The sequence below is a fragment of the Haliaeetus albicilla genome, chromosome 9 (assembly GCF_947461875.1).
Source record: "Haliaeetus albicilla chromosome 9, bHalAlb1.1, whole genome shotgun sequence".
In the NCBI taxonomy this organism is placed as follows: Eukaryota; Metazoa; Chordata; class Aves; order Accipitriformes; family Accipitridae; genus Haliaeetus; species Haliaeetus albicilla.
In genome coordinates this window covers 15,767,940-15,785,518 of record NC_091491.1, presented here as the reverse complement: position 1 = coordinate 15,785,518, position 17,579 = coordinate 15,767,940, and the positions used below count along the sequence as shown (strand labels likewise).

Sequence of the window (17,579 nt, the reverse complement as noted above, 5' to 3'; positions counted from 1 at the left end):
CTATTTCTATCTGGTAGTGGAGCCCAAGTGCCACAAGAAAACATTTTTTTCCAAGATACTTCTTTGTAGCGAATGCTGTCAGCCGTCGTGGCACCCAGTGGTAGCTGAGCTCAGCTGCCAAGGGGTTGGGATGCTCCTGGGACTAGCTCTCCTGCTAGCTGGAGTGGGGTCGGGAAGAGTTTTCAAGCTCAACCATGTGCGGAGAGAGGGGAATTGGGAAGGAAAGTCAAAATTTCCATGGTCCCCTGTGCTTTCCTGTGCTGTTACATTGGGGGTGTTGGAAAGTTGGGATGAAGGTAGTGAGGTGGGGACTTGGCCAGCAGCTTACTGGGAAAAGGTGCTTGACAGTGAGTCATTTGGGCAGGTAAAATTTTAAGAATAGATCGGAGAGGGAGAGTGTGGATGGAGAAAAAGAAGTAAGCAGAAGGGAGACGGGTAAAACTTTCAGAAATTGCTTTTTAGGCGTTTTGTGGCTCCAGGAGATTAGGGCTGTTAAGAGGCACTAGGCAGGAGCAGGGCAAGTCAATGGCAGTGGCCACCATTTAACTGTTTAGGGTGGGAAAGGAGGTGTTATTAAAAGCAAGAGAAATCATACAAAACATGTATGTGATGCTCATATACAGAAATAATAGTAAATTGCACCTGACTGTGGGAAATATGGCTTGCTGCCGAAAATGCCACCCCCAGGGGTGGAAAGGGAGCGCTTTGCTCAGGCCTGCGTGGGATGATGGAGGCAGTTTCCCAGGGGCTGTGTGTGGGCAAGTACATGCGAAGGCAGGAGCAGACGGTGCCTCTGGTCCCCTGGCTGGTGTTGTGTTTCCCCTCTCCTCTCTGCGGCTGAGTAGGAAGGCACTTTTCCTCCAAGGAATGGTGATTATGGCTCGTTCCATTATAAATATTCATAGGGGAGCTCTCTTAATTACTTTTCTAATTAATTCCATGCAAGGAGCTCTTGGGGTGGATGAGGGATGTGGGAGAGCAGTTGTGCCTTGGTCAGGACGTCCTCCCCTTGCCGAATTCATCCTCCCATGCCGAATCCATCCCTGGGCATGGTCCTCAAGCAGTCAGCCAAACCGCAGCCCCAGGGTTCATCTCTGCTGGGATGGGGGGTGTCCTGCTCCATGATGGGGCATCCCACCACGCCAGTGCAACCCAAGGCACGATGTCCTCCAGTGCTACGGCACAGATGCAAGGAAGCTGTGTGTCCATGTGTCCCTGCCCATGCTGGCATCCCTGTGCTGGCAGCATGAGCCTGGCCCTGCGGCTGAAGCTCTCCCCCATCCCAGGGTGACTCATCCTTTGTGGTGTCAGCACTAATGAGGAACCACTTCAGATGTAATTAATAAGCACTTGATGTTCTCTAGATTGAGGGGATACTGTGTGGTGTGAGCTGGCAAAGGAGGAAAAGGTGCTTAATTAGTTCCTATTAGGGATGGGAGATGTTTACTTCCCAGCCGGGCGAGGTTGTGCTTTGGGGAGCCCAGGGGTGATGCTGCCTCGATTTCTGAGTCAGAAGAGAGGCTGGAGTTATGGAGTGACATGGATGGTTCCCTAAATCTCCAGGGGGGCTCTGCTGGTTGCAAAGCAAAGATGCATCGTTTTCAGGGGGCTTCTAACTACAGCTCCTGCCAGCACTTCTGTACCTGGGGGAAGAGCTACTCTCTGAGATTCACCATGAATTTTTGTGGTAGCTCGTTTTCCTGCTCATTAGGTGGCTCGATAGCTCACGTAGGTGTTGAGGGGTGAACACGATGTGCTGGCTTAAGTGGTACATGAAAGTATCAGCTCTTCCGTACGGCTTCCAGTGCATGTCCATCGACTCCTGGAGTCTCTCAGTGCTGCAGTTCACAGGGGAAATAATCTTTTCCCGTGACTCCTGTATCAAGCCCAATGCCTGGGGGGGGAGCAGAGCATCTTCTGGGGCTTGTATTTTTGGGACATGAGTCGTGGCCTGAATCTTGATCCTCCCTAGTCGTTTGCTCCAAACTCACTGGGAGGTTCATTGCAGGTGACATTGCAGTGCTGGGGATGCACCTGCTCACTGGGACTGCTCCTGGTGGTCCTCTCTCTGGCTTGTGCTTGGCCCAATTGACCAGAACTGGTGTAATCTGATGCACATCAGCATCTCCAAGGTGGTACATGAGCATTGCTTGCCTTAGTAGTACCAGCCACCTTAAGCTGAGCCTTAGGTATATCATCCTCATTAAAACCAAGCGTGCCCCAGGTTGTAAGCGTTTCCTGAAATCCAGATTACAGCTGTGCTGTCATTAAGACAGGGCACCTGGCTGTGATAAACCACCATGTTTGTTAAAAATGGACAAAGTGGTGGGGCTGGGGGTGCTGGAGGTGGGGTGGGAGCAGCCTCTGCCTGGGCAGACCTCATCTTTCCCGCCCTGCCGCTGGAGCCCCAGTGCTTCCCCTGGCCGCTTTGCTCCTGATGCCGTCCGGCTCCCTGGCAGCACGCCCATCCTGCTCACCCTTTCTTTCCTTAAATTGTTTGTCATCGCTGGTGTAGAATGGATTTCTTGGCTTCCTCCCCACCCCTTAGCTCTGGTTTTAACATACAGCAGAGATATAAAATGTTCATCTAGCGCTGGTTGGGGTGGGGAAGCCCAGGAGTAGCGGGTTGGACACCTCTGTCTGTTTGCTGGTAAATCAATCTCCCCTTTCCTTATATCATGTCCCCAGGGAGAGCTGTGCCACGGCATTTAATTTGCAGCTACTATTCAGATAGCTCCCGGCTCTGCTGCTCGTGAGGGTTTGGGGCAGCAATGACAAACCCAACTCTGTCCTGCTTGCAGGGCTGACAGCCCCAGTAGAGGGAAGAGCCCATGGAAGACTGCAGCTGCTAAGTATATTTTTAAAGAAGAGTATAAGGAGGTTAAATAGCCTCAAATCATTGCCAAGAACTTCATCCCCCCTTCATTTGTTGACTCGTAATAATAAACGCGGGCAGCATTAGGATAGTAAACCTCCCTGCATACACAGGTGAGTTGTCTAGAGTATGATCAAATCATTTAGCATTTGATCACTGAAAGCAGGTGCTCAGAAAGGGAGCGCCAGCCTCCTCCTTCCCTGTAATGCCTTTCTCCTCTTCTCCATAGTAGTGCTTTAATTCCTAAGGGGGAAGAGCTGAAACACTGGGGAGAAATGGAGATGGGCTGGGGGGTCTCCACGAGCTGTGCCATGTGCCCGCCAGCCATGTTTCACACCTGATTTCACAGGCAAAAGTGCTGGAGCAGAAGGTTGGGCATTGTTGTTTCAATGGTTGGTTTATGGAAAGGAAGGGGAGCTGCAGCGCGAGACCAGGCAGCCTTGGCCTGGTGCAAAGTGGAAACTAAAGCGGAGCAAAACCCAAGTGGGAGAAAAGTGATTTGCAAAAGTGACCTTGAGGAGTAGTTGGTTTCTGTGTCCATCCGTCCGTGTCCCCCGTCCCCGCCCCCCCCCCCCCCCAGTTGACTGTTTTGGAGAGCAAAGTGAGTTTCCCTGCTCTGTGGTGAGCTGGCAGCCCCGCAGCACCGTCTGCCCAGGGCATGTGTGCTCTCCCCTTTCTCATCCAAGAAATGGATCTGGGAGAGGTTTCGTTTTAGACCTTCAAAATCCATCCAACCACAAAAAAAAGAGAAAGTCAAGCCCAGAGTGGTGATTAAATGGGCAAGCATGGACCTATTGGGAAGAGGGGTGCTGCAGGTAGCGAGTGGCAGGGCATGTGGGAGCCCAAAACAGCTGCTTCCATGCCATGCTCTAAGCTTAAACTCATTTAGGGTCATGACACCAGCTAAACTGTTGGTGTTGAAGCTCTTCTGCATTCAGAGACCCTTAATTTTCCCAAGCCCACCTTCCTGGAAGAGAAACACTTCTTCTGGGCGAGCATCAGCTGTGTCTTGCTTGCAGCCAAGCGCGCATGGTCTGTGAGCACCTCAGTTTGCCCCAGGGGAGCAAATCCTTGGTTGATGAGGGATGGGATTTTTGGGAGAAGTAAACACGCATGCACTCTCACACCCTGTTGCCTCTAACTGGCCTCGTGCAGCTACCTACTCTGCAAGCACCTTTGAAATCCTGCCCCACTTCCATTCATTTCTCAGCCGTGAGAAGAAGAGCAGGAAAAAAACCCCAAACCCCTGAGAAGGGAAAAAACACATTGAATTTTACTTTTCCTTCACAAATAAACTATGGTGGGCCAGGCTTAGAAGCCCCTGACTTTATGTATGTCCCAAGCCAGATCTAAACCTATTCCTGCAGAGGTGAAGGGCTGGTTTAATTAACCGGTTGCATCACGAGGAGCTGGGGCCTCTTCCTTCCACGCACTGGGGAGAGATGCAGCCTGTTGCCCACAGGATGTGAACCCAGATGCTGGGAAGCTCATGTTTATCTCATGAATTTCTGCCCATACAGCGCTGAAATATGGAAATGCAATGCAATGAGGTGGGTGCTGTTTGTAATTAGGTTGGGTGAGCGCTTGGCCCTGAGGTGGGAGCGGCTCTGGGAGTTCCGAAATTGTGAGAGTTTGTGCGTTTGGCTGCAAAAATGGTGAAGTTCGCACCAAAATGAAGTTTTATCCCTCCCTGGGACAAGGCTCTGCTGGGTTGTCCTGTCCCCAGGGTGCCAGGGTTTTCTGGCATTGCTCAGGGGCTTGTGTTGAGCTCCCTCCCTGCAGGAGCAAGCGTCCATCTGTTTGTCTGAGGATGCTTTGGGGCTGGGGTTGCTCGGACTCTGGTGTTTCCCTGTCTGGGTCATGCTCCTCACCCTGCCCCAAGGACTGGATGTAGGAAAGGAGATTTGGTGGCTGACAGGGTGTTTCAGGGCCAGGTCTGATCCCTGTCTCCCTTCTCGGCATGGTCAGGAAGGCAGGATGCCTGCGATGGGTACCCTCCCACCCCTCCTCACTGGAGCATGGCATTGTTCTGAATACAGAAACCTCTCCGGATTAATTTGTGGATGCCTCGTGGAGGGTGGTGCGGCAGGACACCCACCAGCATTGCCGGCTGCCTGCAGAGCTCACTGTGGCTATGCCAGGGGTGAGGTGCTCAGGAGAAGCACTTGGCTTGATATAAAAGGGAATTGGATCATTAACAAGTAGAAATGGGGGGAAAAAACCCACTAAACAACCCCCCAATTCCCTCCCCAACATAGATGCAGGAGGGAAGGGATGACAGGAGAGCATCAAGTCGGGGATGCAATTAAACCTCTGGCAACGGGCACCCACTCTCTGCTTGGATGTTTGTGGGAAGGATAACAAGGGAGATGAAAGTGGGGTGGGAAGGCAGCACCCTCATTGCCCTTTGAAGATGGGGAGATGGCAGCCCCTGCTGGGGAGTGGGGGTGTGTGGGTTACAGCTTGCCTCATTCTGCTGCTTTTGCCCCCAAACTGCAGCCTGCATCCCTGGTGTCATCATCACATCAAAGGGATTGAAACCCAAAAGCATCGGTTGCGTTACAGCCTGTGGCAGCGTTGGGCCTCTGCAGCCGAGTGTGTGTGTCCCCGGGGGACGCAGTGCCACTGGTCCCCCCAGTGCTGCCTGCCCATGAGGGCGAGCAAGAGCTGAGCCGGCAGTCGCCCCGGAAAGCTGTGCCGGCTGCTGGAGTGCCTGCCCCTGTAATCGCAACATCCTCTAAATGTCATTTTTCTATAGCAAGCAATTTCATGTGGGTGTTTATTTGCCTGGATGGTGTCTTTCAGCTGAAAGCATCTAGGAGGGCTTCCTAGCCTGCATGCAGCACGCTGCACGTGGAGGCAGCAGGACAGGAAGGAGAGCTGCCTTGCCACTAAAATACCCGTAACTGGGGCTAATCAATTTGAAGGCTGAAAAATGGATAGGCACTTTTTTTTCCCTTTTTTCTTTTTTTAGCGTTCTTAAAGTTAAATACATTTTGTGTCGAAGGTGTCTGCAAAACATACAAGGGGTTTCTAGCAAGCATCTCCTCTCTGGTTTTTTGGGTTTCATCGAAAAATTGTGAACATCTTGCAGAAAGTGTCAGTTTTAAGAGCCAGTGTTTTTTCTTAATGAAAAATTGTCATTTGCAGAAAGGAGGGAAATGGCCTTGAATCCTTTTCCAGAGGGCTGTAAGTGCAATGAGCGACAGTTCCTCCTTTGTTCCTGGCCCGTGGCGTCCTCAAACCCAACAGTGCACCTTCCCCACTGCTTATCTCCTGGTGTTGCTGGAAGGTGCCGGCCACGTGTCTTTTTGGAGCAAGGCTGGATCATCCAGGCTTTTTAGTGCCTTTGCACGTGGCAGTCCTCTCCATACCTCCAGCTTGCTTGAGGACATCACCCTGTGCAGGCAGCCCTGCTATTTCTAACCCATCTTTTCATCACCTGCTGTGCCAGAGTGACCACAGGTGTGCTTAAAGACACTGAGTTTGCCCTGCAAAGGCATTGGATCCAAAAGGGAACCCAAAACAAGCATGAAATTGGGAATACCTGGCAAATGTGGTTAGCTCTGTCCCAGTGGGGACATTAGGGACATGGGAATGATGGGATGGTGCAGACTTGGTTTGCTGCGAGCGAAGGGAGCTGCGGCGGGGTGCTGGCAAGGGTCGGGGGGAGGAGGTGGGCTTGCTGAATCGTGAGCTGAAGTCTGTAATTCTTTGCAGAAGCTCCTATTTTAAAACCTGCTAAGGAAAAATGCCACTCCGTGTCTCCAGGGAGCTTTAGAGCAAGTTAATATAGAGGAGATGTCTCCTTTCTTTCTTTCTTTCTTCTTTTTTTTTTTTTTTTTTGACTAAAGCTTCCCTGAGAGAGTAATTAAAAAGTGCAAGTTCCAGGTGCTAACCAAGAGGATTTAGTTTGAAGAATGAAATGCTTGGATACCCCCGCTCTTGCACCCTTTCCACAGAGTGTCTGGTCTGTTGACAGTGACTTGCCTTGGACAGGAGCAGTGGTGGATGAGCAGAGAGATCCTGCTTACCTCCGGCTCTTTTTAGGACCCCTGGCACCCGAACTATAAGGATGCAAGATACATACAGTTAAGACAGGAGAGTTTTCAGCAGCAAAAAGCCTTGCGATGCTGCTGCGTGCTACTACTGCTTCAATAATTCATTCCGCCCTGTGCAAGCTGCAGAGTGAGGAGGGAGGCAGTGATGGGGATGCAGGTCTGGGGTGTTTTACCCCATGTGGGATGTGGCTGAATCCCCACCCCAAGCCTTTGGGGGGGTAGGAGGAGAAGCTCTGGCTGGGAGTCGCCCAGCTGCATCCAGCCCAGTGGGGCACTGCAAATCAGCTGCCACCCCTACCATCACCGCTTGGGCATGATTGCGACTTGCATCTATTTTTTATTTCCCCTCAAACCACCAGTGATGACTTCTCGCTGCAAACCTGGGTTTAAGTAGTCCCCCAACAATGCTTCCTCCCACCCCCGAATGCCTGCGTCAGCCCTGGAAAAGGGGTCCTGCCTGCAAACCCCTGGCCGTCGCTGCCTGGGATGCGTGACATCCCTGATGTGCAGGCAGGACAACCGATCCGCAGGCAGCTTTGGGTTATGGGGGTGGGTTTAAGTGCTGAGCAGGCAGCCCTGGCAAGCGCTGAAGCTGCTGAGCAGCACGGCCGGGTTTCGTGCCTCATCATTTACAAACACACTCCTAGTGCTTAAACGTGAGGAAATGGGTAGTTAAGCACATCATTAATCTTATCCAGCCCACATAATCAACAATCAATTAATTCTTCTCCGGGCTGAAGAGATGCAGATTGCGCCACAGCCTGGGCACCGGCAGAAGGAGCCCATTTCCCCAGGGAAAGATGAGGCAGAGCCTCACCCCGCACTTGTCCGAGGTGCTATTGTGGATCCAGACCTTCCCAGCTCTGGGAAACTTTCTTGCAGCAGCCCTTAAATCAAGGCAAATATTGCGCTTCCCATTAGTGGGGTGATTTATTGCTCCCTCCTGGGCTCGAGCCCTCTACCCAAGCCTTGCACTCGGGCTGCGTGTTTACCATCTGAAGGGTTATGGATCCCACGCTGCGCAGGTCTCTATAGATCCCACTGTGGCATTGCAGGGGTTTGGGGGTTTCGGCTTCATCTTCAGTGTGATGTTCATGGTTCAGCTCCCTCAGAAAGAGGGGAGACACATGCAACAGTGAGAGCAGAGGGCTGCTCCTTTGGGAGGAAGGAGAAGGCATTAGCCTCCCCTGAAACTGCAGGAGACTTTAGACAAGCACAGTGTAATCACAGGAGAGAAAAGCTAATTGGTAATAATAACAATTAAGACCCACGTGCCTGCAGATTACAGGAATTTGCGGATAAGCAAAGTGATGAGAGAAACCTGAGGACACTGGGTTGCGGAGTGTACTTTGTTCAGGTATTTTGACAAAGCATCACTTGGATTAATTGTAATTAAAAATTCACAAACCCCTTCAACCGACCCACCAACGTGCCCCTATGCTTTAAACCGAGGCGTGTTCATAGTGCTGTGACCCTCTCGTCTTCCTTCCTCCCTCTCCCGTCCCCTTCCATCAAAATACAGGTGGCTGTTCCCTGGTACCACTGCCCTCTCTTTCCTGCTCCTCCAAAGAGCCCAGCCTGTTTCAGGCACTTTTCTCAACATGTCCTCCAGCTCTAGAGCCCACAAGTCACCCATTGCACATCTCATGGATTCTAAAGCTTGCTGGTGGGAGCGCAATGCTGCTGAGACATTGCGGGGAGGTGCTGATGGGAAGGGAGAGGTGAAGAAATGGAGATCCACCTCGAAGTCTGGTGTCCACACGTGGTCGTGTCTCCTGCCTTGTGTGTCTGGTGTAACCGCGTGCTTCCTCGTGCTGTTACAGGGCATAGGGCTGTGTGCATGGCTCAGGAAAGGGTCTGCATCCGGCTGCCTTCTGCTCTGGCATCCTGAAGTTTCCCCTCAAGCCCTCATGTGCCCACCCAGTGTCCTGCAGTGCATGGTGAACCCGTGTGTCTAGCTGCCTGTCTGCATGAGGTGGTGGGTTATGGCCCTAAGTGTTTCCCTAAGAGGCCATATGTGTGGGATGGCTGCGGTAGGATGTGGAGGACTTGGGCAGTCCTCCTGTGGTGGGCAGGAGGAAGGGCAGTTTGAGATGGTGGTTGGTCCCTCTGGGATGTCACGTCCCCACTCAGCTGTTAGTGCTGTTGGAAAGAGACAGTTCATTGCAGCCAGTTGTGTGCCTCAGGCGGGGGAAAAAATCCCCTGAATAATAAAATTGTAAAATATTGTTTTGATTTATCCTTTTTTATCATCTTTTAATATCTGGAAAGACTGTGTGAGCAAGAGGCCTTCATGAGTTTTGAATGACAGGTTAAAGGGCTCCAATAAAGATTAGATGGTCCACTATCTCCCAAGGAAATTGCATCAAAGTGGTTACTCCTGCTTGCTCCTATTAATTTCCTCTTCATGGCTGCTAGGAGATGCCTCATATCCTGATGCAGCAGACAGGGGCTAAGAGGCACTTTCCATTATCTCAATCATCGCCGTGTTTATGAGACACTTAGGGTGTTTCTCTGCAGAGCCATGCCTTGGAGGTGAACAGCATCGCAGGGGCAGAGCTGGTAGCCAAACGGAGGTGGGACCACTGCATGTGCGAGGCCATGAACTATCTCCCCCCAGCTGGGAGGTGGACCTGGAGGTCTGGTCCCTCGAGTACATGTGCCAAAATACAGATATTACCTTCTGCAGCCTTAAGTTTTGTAGGGGTCACCCAAGGGTTTTGTTTGATGTCAAGGATGGATGAGCATATGTTCATCAGCGCCTAGTTGGTGAGGACTGGTGGGGTGGGGCAGGGACGAGGGACCCCACCTTTGTCACCCCATCTTTATCGTCTAACCACAGAGCAGCGAGACGGTTGATTAATGAAATCTCCCCCTGTCACTGATTAAAGCCTCACTGTAACTGGAGCATCTTCTCGCTTATGAATTAGTTACCATTTCCTGCTTGAATGAACACGGAGGCTGAAGGCTGGAAAGGTTATTAGCCCCAGTCTGCAGGGGATTAATGGGATGGACCTGTAAGACACTGTTATGGGTGTCACATCAACTTTTTAATTAAGTATTCAAGTTTTGCATGGAAAAAGAGATGCAAGACCTGAGCCATGCCATTGGGGTGCTGGAAAGGGACGTTTTGGGTCAGCAGAAGGGGAACGCTGTCCTGCCCCTGCATGTTTGTGTCCCCATCCCCATGGGAGCTGCCGGGGAAGGGGGTCCCGCAGCCCCCCACTGTCCCCCTGCCTGGGTATGAGCAGTGGGCAGCAAAGGAGCTACTGCAGCCCCCTTGCTCTGCCTGGCTAATTTTTGTACCATTGCTGTGTGATTTCAGTGCTTTCCTGGTGGCTCTAGAAATAACTAATGGCCAGCATGGAAAATTTTGGCCATCGTAGCTTCATAGGAAGGTGCTACCCCATTTAGCTCTGATGCAGATGTGCAACTTTTCTGTGACTTTTTTCTTTTATTTCTTTCTTTTCTTTTTCTTTCTGCCATGTCTCAAGGACAGGACCTGCTTTTGCCTCCCTCCCGGGATGGTTCGGCATCCAACCACTTTCCTCTCCTTTCTCTTGCAGCCTGCCCAGCAGGGACGTTCAAGGCCAGCCAGGGTGCGGGGGTCTGCACACCATGCCCCTCCAACAGCCGCTCCACCGCTGAGGCCTCACCAGTCTGCACGTGCCGCAATGGCTACTACCGGGCAGATTTCGACCCACCGGCAGCTGCCTGCACCAGTGAGTAACAACAGATCAGGGTTGGCGGGGAGGCTGCAGGGTCTCACTCCTCTCTGCTGCTGGGGCAGAGGCAGGGAGAAAGTTTCAACCCACAAGAGTTTTCATCTTATTTTCTCCCTCCCGTCCGGCTGCGGAAGGGAGCAAGAGAGTGGCTGGGTGGGCATCTGGCAGCCAGCCGAAGTCAACCCACCACAAAGGTTCAGCTTTGCGGAGGGCTGGGGATATCCATCCCTCTTCACACGACATGGCACTGCCTCATGTGCTCCTCGTGCTGGCACGAATCCCTTCACTGTTGTACTGGCATAAGCAGATGATGTTGCATCACCCTTTGCTCTGTTTTCCTGGGACACTGCCGTGGCACGCACCAAACAATGAGCGATGGGGTGGCCCCACAGCCTGCCTCTCTGGCAGTCATTTGAATTTATACTTCACCCTGGCAGTGGTGGTGATGGCAGGGAGATAGTCCTCAGGATAAATTAGAATTTAAAGTTATCTGTTGTTGCTGTCTTGTTCATAGTCTTGCAGATGGAGTATTTTTTTATAGGGAGAAAAGGTGCGCTAAGCATTGGTATTCAGCACGGCGTTGCGTGTGATGCATCACTGCTCGGCTGTCTGCTTGAGCCGCCTGGGATGGCAGCAGTGGCCTCAAGCCTGTCTTTTGGTGAGAAAAGAGCCCAGGAGAGAAGAGCAAGCTGCTGTGCTCTTCAGCCTGCTGGGAACATGAGTCTCAGACTCATCTGCCCTGCCCCCCCTTCCCCCCCCCAAATATGCTCCAGGCCCTTGAATCAGCCCATCAGGGAGCTTTAGCACGAGGATGCTCCTGACCCTTGGTGCTGGGGAGTGCCTTGTCGGAAATGAGGAAAGGATTTGCATGTTTTGCTGGATCACTTGAGCTGTCAGACTGAAGGTAGTCAGCAGGTAGCACAACCACAGATAATCTATATATCTTTATTACGTCTCTTTATGTAGCTGATTTACAGTATTGCTGCACTATAGGAATACAGTATAAAAAAGTCTATTTGCTGATTTTTATTTCTTCTCATCAATGCTTAATTTTACAGCGCTCTAATTTGAGGTGCCAGCTTTTTGCTGACAAAGTTTCTCTATGTTAGAGGGGTAAATATTATCGTGGAGCTGCAGGTGCTGCCCTGGACCAGAGCCCTTCCCGACAGCGATGCCTGCAAGTGTGCTTCCTGCCCTGTACCCCTAGCAGAGGAGGGAAGGGGCTGCAATTAAAGGGGGAGGAATTCGGGGGGACACTGGTTTGCTGCTGGGCTGGGGAAGAGAGATGGTTTTCTCCCTTTTTCTTGAAAAAAAGCTTGAAAAGATGCTGTCTGCTTAAGGTATGAAGAGGGGGATGGGATTAAGGTTCCTGTGACAGGTTGCAGCTTTTTGGGGGTAACTTGCTATTTACTGATCCTTGTCCCCAGCCTTTGTGAGTCCTCCAGTCTGGCTCCCCCCAGGGAATTGGTGTCCTTACACCTGCTCCTGCCCCTGATGTGTCCCCTACCCATCTGCCCATAAACCTCCTTTGACATCTCCTCTGTGTGCTACTGGAATTTTGGGGAAGCCTCAAGTCCATGCAAGCGCTTTCCAGCAAGGACACTGCACTGACAACTGCTCCCCAACATGCATGTTTGCTCTGCTAAAGGGGAAAAGAATTAAAGGGAAGGGAATTTTTTTATTTTAATTTTTTTTTTAAGGCTGTCATTTCTCTAGGCATTTTAACACAACACTTTTATCCGCAGTATCTGTGGCAATGGCTCAGAAAGGCTCCCACGGTGCCTGCCTGGGCGCGATTAAGAGAGCGGGGGGAGATGGCAGCGCAGGCAGGGACCTGGGCAGGAATGGCCACCCACAGCCCCCCTGGGCTGGCTGGCAGCAGTGGCTGGAGCAGGGTGTCAGCCAGAGGTCCTCCATGCAGAACAACCTCTCCATCCCACCAGCCATGTCACCCCCGTGCAGATGAAGCCGCCTCTGCCCATCCCATCCTCAGCCACTAATGGGGCTAATTTATCTGCAGCTGCTAACAATGTTCCCCAGCACACACATGTGGAGGGCTCCCCTGGGATGGTTTTCCCCAAGACAAAGCGTGCTTCGCTCTCTTAACCTTTTCTCGCAGGTCAAGTCCTCCATCATTTTTATTGCTCCCCACATCATGGCAAAGTCCTTTTTCTTCCTCGGAAGTGCAGCACCGAGCCCAGCCAGCACAAGTAATTAATCACTTTCCTTATTTAATATAACCCAGCAGCTGGATTTTTTGGTTTTGGCTGCAGAGCCATTCCAGCTAACCCTAAATCCTTCCCCAGACCTGGGCAGACATATGTTTGTACCTCGATGATGCTGTCCCACCTGGATTCCTCCTGAATCACTCCCTATGGACGCTGGCCCCGTTCTGGCAGCGCTTGCAATCGGAGCTGCGTTCAGTTCCTGTCCTCCGAAGCATTTGCGATGGCTCCCAGTGGATTTGATCAATGCAATTTTGATCTCTCATCCAACATCCAAGCTGCTTACAAACCAGTGAGCAGTGCCGGCTCTCCTCCATGCTGTTAAATACCCAGGCTCCCAACGTGAGATATTGAACTGTTAATAACCACTTCCCATTTTGGACTCTCTTTTCACCCACTGCTCCTCTGTTTCTGGGCGGTGCTGGCTAAGTGGCATTTCTCTTGATGTGATAATCTGTTTGAGGTACTTCTCCACACAAGCACTGGAGCTATCTTGGCATCTCCTGGTCATTAAAGTGGATCGGTCTTGGCAGATAGATCTGCGTGCACTCTGCATGAGGCTTTTTTTGGAGTCTAAGTGGGTTTGTGGCATGGGAGTCCTCATCCCCAACTGTGAAACCCCTCTGTGTGGGAGGTCGGAGATGGGGGCCGGCATTGCTGATAGGGAGAGCCTGACCCTGAATTAGGCAAAGCCATGGAGACCAAATCCCTCCCAAGACAGGAGGTGATGGGTAGACCAACAGACAGAGTTGCGGGGTGTCCTTCTCCGTGCCGGAGCCCCCAGTAGAGCTGAGCATGACGTTTTGGGCAAGGACCCATCTCAAGTACTCTCCTTTCCTGCAGGTGTCCCTTCCGGACCCCGTAATGTCATCTCCATTGTCAATGAGACGTCCATCATCCTGGAGTGGCACCCGCCACGAGAGACGGGGGGTCGGGATGATGTCACCTACAACATCGTCTGCAAGAAGTGCCGGTCAGACCGACGCACCTGCTCCCGCTGTGATGACAATGTGGACTTTGTCCCCAGGCAGCTGGGGCTGACAGAGACCCGGGTCTTCATCAGCAACCTGTGGGCACACACGCCCTACACCTTTGAAATCCAGGCTGTCAATGGGGTTTCCAACAAGAGCCCCTTCCCACCACAGCATGTCTCCGTCAACATCACCACCAACCAAGCCGGTGAGTTCTGAGATGATGCAGTGCCGGGGTTTTTTAGCTGTACCCTACTAGCTGCAAGCTGTGTGTGGAAGGAAGCTCCACGTCCAAAAGAAAAAGCTCCCAGGGTGTAAGTGGTGTGTGATGGCTGTGCTAAACCTGCACCCAGCCCTGGGTGGGCTAGGGGGAAGGTGGCAAGTGGGGAGAAAGGCCAGGAAAAGAGAGAGGGAGAGGAATGGGGGAGGTGGAGGATGTGCCTACACCCTGGGCAAAGCGAGAGCTGGGTTGTGGGAGGGAAGGGGATGAGGACCAATACCTGCTTTTTATCCCCTTCTAGATTGCTTGGGGATGAAATGGTATCGCTATTTCCCCCCTTCTCCCAGGTGGGAGCAGGGAGATGGGGTGAATCCAGCCTTGAAATGCAGCCTGGCTGCATTACAGCATGGAGGGAGCAGCATCCCAGGGCTGAGTTCAGGCTCTGTCTCCTCTGGCACATCCCTCTCCCATCATTTTCCTCTTGTCCCCTTTTCCAGGCTCCCCTGCCCCTTTCCCTCCCTGTTCCCGATCAGGCATCAGGAACTGAACAAGCAGCTCTGGGCCAAGCCAGGATGCCGGCAGAGTGGGTGTGCAGATGGCAAGGGGGCACCTGGTCCTGGGCTGCAATGAAGAGCACAGGGAGCAGAGGGGATGGAAACCGATCTGCTTTGGGCAGAGAAAGGGGATGGTAATTTCTGCTTTGTGCCCAGTGTGTAATGCAGGCAGCCTTCGCCAGCCCGCTCCCTTGGGAGAGCACGACAGAGAAACCTGTTGTAAATATTTTAGTCTCCTGGCTCCAGGGAATACAAATGTATGCTTGTGCCTGGCTGGCATTGCTGTCTCTTGAACCATGTGCAATCAAACTTGCCTCTTGTTTCCAGGCCTTTTTTTTGGGGGCTGGGATTTTTGGGGTGTTTCTTTGCTCATCTCCCACCCTGGGGCTGCCTGCAAGCTGGGAACAGCCAGGGCACCCACGGCCATCTGTCCGTACCCCAGTGCTCCCTGTTTGTCTTGCAAAGGCTGAATATTAACGTGGAAGTGCTCCCAGTGCCACAGTATGGGCTGCAGGGTAACCTGATGGAAACGCATCAGGTGTGTCAAGGGCAGGATTGGTGCTGTCCCTCTAAAATCCCTTTGGTTTTGCAGCGGGTTTTTCCACCCGCTTCCCCCACACAGGGCTGGATCTGGGCTGCTTGGTGCATCTCACCCCGCAGGGCTGCTCCCAGCCCCATCCGCCTGCATGCCGCTATCTGCGCTAACGGGGTGGGGAACGCAGCAATTAACAAAACAGCAATCAAGCTAAGTGTTTAATTTCAGCCCACAAGCATCTTCTTGGAGCGGATGTGGAGAGATTAAAAAAAAATACAGGATTAAATATGCCAGGTAAACAAAGGCGGTGCCAAACTATCGACATCTCCCAGTGCGGCCGCATGGAGCGGGGCTCCTGCTGCCCCAAGATGGCCTCTGCAGCACAATCTTGTGCCCCACGCTGGTCCTGCCAAGCTCAGCTCTGCCCCAGACCCATGCGGAGGAGGCATCTTCCCTGCCCAGCGCTGCCTGCAGTCTGGGCGCAGCGAGGAGGAGGAGGAGGGCAGAGAAGGCTGGATAGGGAGCTGACCCTGCGAGCAGGTCATGCCAGTGCCGCTTTGGGTGCAGAGAGACTTGGGTACCTTTCATGGAGGCTTTTAGTAGGATTAAGTGCAGGATCAGGGCAGTATTGGCTGGCTCTGGCCCTTTCAAGTATAACTTGGAGGGCAAAAAGCCTTTGGAAAAGTGACTCCTGGCTAATCTAGAGGCTCAGTGTCCTTGATGGTGGAAGGGCGGTGTTGCTGCTGCTGGAGATGCCTGGCTCCAGTGATGCTCGGCTCTGGGATGCTCAGCTCCATGGATACTTGACTCTGGGGGTGCTCAGCTCCAGGGCTGCTCAGCTCTGGGGATGCTTGGCTCTGGGGATGCTTGGCTCCAGGGATGCTCAGCTCCCTGGCAGGCACAGAGCAGCCCTGGGTTTGCTCCAGTGCATGCAGAGAGTGGGGCAGGGAGCAGCAGCAGTGAGGACAATGTGCCTGGCAGCTATTTTAGGAAACCTGCTCACCTAGCTTGTGTGGTGCATGAACTGAAATACGATGGGGCGCTTTGTAGAGCAATGTGGTGCGTTACATAGCTGGCGGGACTGATTAGAAATGCATGGCACAGAGGGAAGGGGGTCGGACGAACCACGCTGGGCTTGCACCTGATGCCAACTGCATGCTTGGCCAGGGCCAAGCATCTTGCTTTCTCCAGGGGTGCTGCAACAAGATGCCCGAGACCCCTGTGGTTTGCTGCCTGGGAGGTCTTGGGGGGCTGCAGGGCTGGAGATGCTGCCTTTTGAGCACCCTTGCGCTATGGCCCCAGGGCAGGCAAAGAGTTGAAGGAGGGTTTGAGACTACTCTGCAGGTGTTTGAGCTTTGGAAATAAAACTCCTGGGAGAAGCATGTTTGGGCACTGAGGATAAGCATACCCTGATAGCCCCTAAGAGTGGACCCAGCAGCTCCTCTGGGACAGGGCTGAGCCAAAGCTGTGCTACAGGCTCCAGGACCCTGGGGTCCCCTTGCTGGCCTGGGGTGTCCCTGCCCTGGTTTCCTGTCATCGTCCTCAGGGTGGGCAGATTTTTGCTCCTACATCCTATTACTGACAGCAGATGGGGTCGCAGCCATGGCACAGGCTCCCGCAGTGCTGGGTCCTGGCTCCCCCAGAGAAGTTGTTACAGCAAAAGATGGCAAGCAGAGCTGGAGACCATCATTGAGCCTTGGTTTGTCCCTGCTGGGGAGAGCTTTGCCGTCTTTGCCCTGCCGTGGGAGACATCCTTGGAGCAAGCAATCCCAGGGAGAAGGAACACTGAAGATTTCTAAGCCCCTAATTAAAAAGTGTAATTGGTTTAAATACTAGAATTCCCTCGCCGGCTTGCTGCTCTGTCTCCATGTAAGCTGCTGAGATGCCGCTCTTCCCACTGCTAATGCGGGAGCTTGTCCCATGGGGTGAACCACTGCAGGCTTGGGAGATTCAGGATGCTCCATATGCCCAGGAGGTTTTCCTCCTCCCTAGGGCCATCGATCCTACCGCTTTCCATTGATTTTCCCTCCCTCCCTGCTTCCTTGGCAGCACCCTCCACTGTCCCCATCATGCACCAGGTGAGTGCCACAATGAGGAGCATCACGCTCTCCTGGCCTCAGCCCGAGCAGCCCAACGGCATCATCCTGGACTATGAGATCCGCTACTATGAGAAGGTCAGCCGTATCTGCACGCCTGATGTCAGCAGCACCGTGGGCTCCAGGCCGGCAGCGGTAAGCTTGGGTAAAAACCTTGCGACGGAGGGTGGGATGGGGGCACGTGAAGTTTCATACGGCACTGCCAGGAGGCTGCTCAGGTCCTGAACTTGCTGGGAGAGGGGGAACATCAACAAGCTTTGAGTCAGGCTCTTTGTTGGGAAGGTCCAGGTGGTGGGACAGGCTGTGGGACAGGTGCC

General features: G+C 52.7%; 1 protein-coding gene across 2 annotated transcripts in view; it reads left to right on the top strand.

Moving 5' to 3' along the window:
* The window catches only part of EPHB1 (EPH receptor B1), an 86,374-nt gene that overhangs the window by 45,052 nt on the left and 23,743 nt on the right, over nucleotides 1-17,579 (top strand). For both annotated transcript variants that reach the window (XM_069791803.1, XM_069791804.1), the window contains exons 4-6: nucleotides 10,503-10,658; nucleotides 13,730-14,065; nucleotides 17,216-17,397. In XM_069791803.1, the coding sequence (XP_069647904.1) occupies nucleotides 10,503-10,658; nucleotides 13,730-14,065; nucleotides 17,216-17,397 (674 nt within the window). The remainder of the gene's footprint in view (nucleotides 1-10,502; nucleotides 10,659-13,729; nucleotides 14,066-17,215; nucleotides 17,398-17,579) is intronic.